Raw genomic sequence first — 4317 nt, 5'->3', positions numbered from 1 at the left:
GCCCTGCCCGCAGCGGCCTCTGGCGGCCGGAGGACTGCGCTGCACCGGGCCAGGACGGCTCTCCCACGCCCCTCCCCGCCCCGCAGCCCCGCAGCCCGGCAGGTCCCAGCAAGGGCAGGTGCAAGTCCCCGGAGAGGAGAGGACCTGGGCGCGGGCCAGGCGAGTGCCGAGGCTGCCGACACCTGCACTCACTCACTTCCAACAAACCAAAGGGAACCACAAGTGAAGATGCTTGAAGGAGCGCAAAATATTTTATTCAACAATTTGCAATGTAACAAGTCTCATTTAGGAAAAATAGCCGCTCCCGCCTGGAGGAAGCTTCTTGAATCAAAAGTCGTGGCAGTCGACCCCAGAACAGCGGGCAGGGCCGACCGGAAGAGGTCCCAGGAATCACAGGAGCTGACCAAGGAACAGAGAGGGCTGCCCCATCACAGGGACTGGCCTTTCTCCAAGTGACAAGGACAAATGGATCCAGCGGGACACGCCTGTGAAACATTTTGGAAAACATCCTGGGTGGTCTGGGCTAAATGATCAAGTGAAACAGAAAGTCAGGAGGGGCCTGTGCTAATTCCACATTCTACAATTTCTATACTTAAATTTAAAACACCAAACAGTTTATGTTTCCCCAGCAGAACCTACAGAAATTATCTACTGATTTTTATTAGTATTTAAATCTTTTCTTCGGTCTCTTTAGACTTGACAAGAATACAAAGAGTTTTCAGAACAGTCAGAGAAGCCTTAAAGCTTTGCATCAGTGAGAGGAGGCCCCTCTCTGAGTTCAACAGGGCTGAGTCCACCAGGAGCTACTCAAAGTCTCAGTGTGGCAAAACTCGGGGCAGAAATAAGTTCCAGAGCAGCTGTCAAGAAACTGTGTTAAGATACCCTCCCCAAGATGTTACCAACCCCTGAACCAATGTCCCCCAGGTGAGAAAGTGGGTCACGTGGATTGCACCAGGAAAAGTGCTCACGGAAAGTGCAGCCTTTTAGAGCACTGCATCCAGGCCCCTTCACAATGAGTCTAACCATGCTCCTACACGCAAAATGAAGCCCAAATCAAACATCACACCGTCGGTTTCCACCCTGGATGACCACGCTGAGCCATCGTGTCAGACAGCCGGCTCTCTGGGGCTCCTTCCCAGTGACTGGGCCACACGGTGGGCAGTCGCCAGTGCTTTGGGTGCACAAAATCACCCATGGTCCTCATCAGGCCACAGAAAGTAAAGTGAGGCTGGAAACGTCTTTGTTACAGGAAAGAAATTCACTTCAGTAACTAGGGCCTCTCTCAAAAACTGAACAAATGCCGAAGGAACCCCGAGGCTCCTCGGAGACGCTGACTGAGAACACAGCGACCTCCACTCATTCGGCCAGGTTCAAACACGGCGAGGGCCCAGACGCTGCAGAGCAGGGGTCGGGGTCTGCCTCAGACAGTCACTCTTTGCTCCCAGCACCTTAAAGGAAGTGCGGGACTCACTGGCCAGTGGCTCACAGCTGGGCTTGCAGAGGCCCTGGTTGCTACCGACCGTGTGGCTCTCCTGTGGCAGAGACAGCTCCAGCTGAATGAACTTTTTTTTTTTTTTTTTTTTTTTGAGACGGAATCTTGCTCTGTCGCCCAGGCTGGAGCGCAGTGGCCGGATCTCAGCTCACTGCAAGCTCCGCCTACCGGGTTCACGCCATTCTCCTGCCTCAGCCTCCCCAGTAGCTGGGACTACAGGCGCCCGCCACCTCGCCCGGCTAGTTTTTTTTGTATTTTTTAGTAGAGACAGGGTTTCACCATGTTAGCCAGGATGGTCTCGATCTCCTGACCTCATGATCCACCCGTCTCGGCCTCCCAAAGTGCTGGGATTACAGGCTTGAGCCACCGCGCCCGGCCCTGAACATTCTTAAATGACCAGGAATACTACATCCTTAAATCATCCTAAATGACTAAGAAAGTCACATCATTCTTTTCGGCAAACAATTCTGAGTCAAAGATTCAGTCTTTCCATCCAGTATCTGAAAGGATGGTGGAATTAATTTTCAAAATAAATCATTACGATGGGCGGTAAGGAGGGAGGCGCAGCATGGGACCAGCTCTGAGTCACTGCTGTGTCTCCCTGGGGGCGGGACGGAGATCGTGGCGGTCGGTCGGGTTCTTCGGGGAGAACAGCAGCGTCAGGGCTCCAAGTGCAAGTTCACAGCAGGACAAGCCTAGTTTGGCACCAGGTGCTTCCTCTGGTCAATTCTCCCTAGCCTTGAGCTCCCGGAAGTGGCGCAGGCCTGGAACGAAATCAACAGCATGACCTCTGCATGCCTACCCCCAGGATGGGCAGTGCCCGGGTGCAGCGTGGCAGGGGCTGGTCCACATAATGAACTGCATGGGCCATTGGCGCCGACAAGCTGAAGGCTTCGTTTTTGTTCCTAAAAGCCTCTGGAAACCGACAAGTCAGTGCCAAGCCCTGGGCTCCCTTGAAAGCACTGAGTCCTTAACCATCAGTGTTGACTGTGAGGGTCGCCCGGAGGTGCTGCGGTTTCGTCAGGGCCATGAGACCCAGAACTGCTCTGCAGAGCCAGCCTGGCTGTCCGGAGTCACCGGGAGGAGCGGTGGCCAGGCCTGGCCACTGCAGGGGACGCGGGGACCCCAGGTGCAGACAGCCGGCCAATGCAGGCATCCGTTCTGACTCCCTTGCAAAGCCTCATGGAGGGGAAAGCCAAGGAATTTGTGTAGAGGTACTAACTACATGGCAAAGGAAGCAGGACACCACCAAAATCGACTAGTCTGGATGCCGAAAAGCAGGTGACAGCCAGGGGGCAGCTGTGGGGAGTGGTCCTGGGAGCCTCGGCCTCGTCTGTAGAGGACCAGGGCAGGAATGCTGGGCCCCAGCCCAGGAAGCCTGCAGTCAAGAGTGTGTGAGGCCGTGAGGAGTTTGTGAGGCCGTGAGGGCAGGCTGGGGTGACAATGGGGCTGAATCCCAAGATGCCCCAGACCTCGGCCCCCGCTTGGCTCCCCTCCACTGACAGCCAGTCTATACTCCACAGGCAAGGGAGAGGGGAGGAGAGACGAGGCTGAGGGAGGGAAACCGCAGAAAACATTCTACAACACTCCCCAGCTGAAGGGCATGCATTCAGGCCCAAGGGGGCTGAGGGTGAGGCCCTGCAGGTCCCAGGGAAACAGGACCCCCAAAGGGGCTGCAGGCAGAATGGACCTGGAATCTCAGCAACCACAGGCACCAGGAAACCTAAGGCCACTTGCAGTTCTGAAGAAAGCAACTTTGGCCCAACAATTTTACCAGCCAGCCAGATAGGCCGAAGAAGAAAGGCGGCTCCAGACATGAAAGGCTTCTCCCAAGTCACCCCGGGATCTTTCTGTCAAGAAGCTTCTAGGAAAAACAAATAAAAAACATACAAAAAAAGCAAGAGCTACTGGAGGATGTGTGTCACCAAGACAAACGGAGTAACTAAGAAAGGCAGCAACATAGGATTCCAAAGCTGCGGGACCGACTCCGGGGAGACTCGGGTGCCCAGGCCAAGGGAGGAGAGAACACACTTGGCTCAGAGACCACGGGCTCCAGGAGGACAGAACAGCAGACATGGCAGAGCTGGGGGCTGAATGAGGGATACACAAGTAGAAAGCCAAGCACATTTTACAAACTGCAACCTAGGAAAAGGCAAAGCAAATGTAGGAGCACGGAGGGCCTGGTGTCCACACAGAGCCCCACACGGGAGCACCGAGGGCCTGGTGTCCACACAGCCCCACACGGGAGCACCGAGGGCCTGGTGTCCACACAGCCCCACACGGGAGCACCGAGGGCCTGGTGTCCACAATGGGCCCCACAGGGGAGCGCAGAGGGCCTGGTGTCCACACAGGGCCCCACACGAGAGCACTAAGGGCCTGGTGTCCAGAGGGAGAAATGGCAGCCGGGGAGGGCCCAGCGTGGCTCCTCACAGTGCCCTGTGGACTGCCACACAGTAGGTGTGCAACTTTCATTCAGAAAAGAGAAGCTGGGCATGATGGCTCACGCCTGTAATCCCAGCGCTTTGGGAAGCCGAGGTGGGAAGATCGCTTGAGCCTAATAGTTCAAGACCAGCCTAGGCAACGAGGTGAGACCCTGTCTCTACAAAACATACAAAAATTTGCCAGGTGTGCTGACCGCGCCTGGAGTCCCAGCCATTCAGGAGGCCGAGGCAGGAGGATTGCTTCAGCCCAGGCGGTTAAGGCTGCAGTGAGCTGAGATCAGAGATTGCACCACGACACCCCAGCCTGGGCAACAGAGCAAGACCCTGTCTCAATAAATGTGTATGTGTGTATACATATATATATATATATATATTTTTTTTTTT

The 4317-nt window shown here is 55.2% G+C and overlaps 1 protein-coding gene across 11 annotated transcripts in view; it reads right to left on the bottom strand.

Moving 5' to 3' along the window:
- Window positions 1-2148: 2148 nt before the first annotated feature.
- Window positions 2149-4317, bottom strand: part of SEC16A (SEC16 homolog A, endoplasmic reticulum export factor) — a 44478-nt gene continuing 42309 nt past the window's right edge. For all 11 annotated transcript variants that reach the window (XM_017893096.1, XM_017893099.1, XM_017893100.1 and 8 more), the window contains one exon: window positions 2149-2256. In XM_017893096.1, the coding sequence (XP_017748585.1) occupies window positions 2188-2256 (69 nt within the window). In that variant the 3' untranslated portion in view covers window positions 2149-2187. The remainder of the gene's footprint in view (window positions 2257-4317) is intronic.

Source organism: Rhinopithecus bieti, unplaced genomic scaffold (assembly GCF_001698545.2).
Source record: "Rhinopithecus bieti isolate Rb0 unplaced genomic scaffold, ASM169854v2 scaffold_23276, whole genome shotgun sequence".
NCBI lineage: Eukaryota > Metazoa > Chordata > Mammalia > Primates > Cercopithecidae > Rhinopithecus > Rhinopithecus bieti.
Note: the sequence above shows the minus strand (reverse complement) of the source record. Positions and strands in the feature narration are given on the sequence as shown.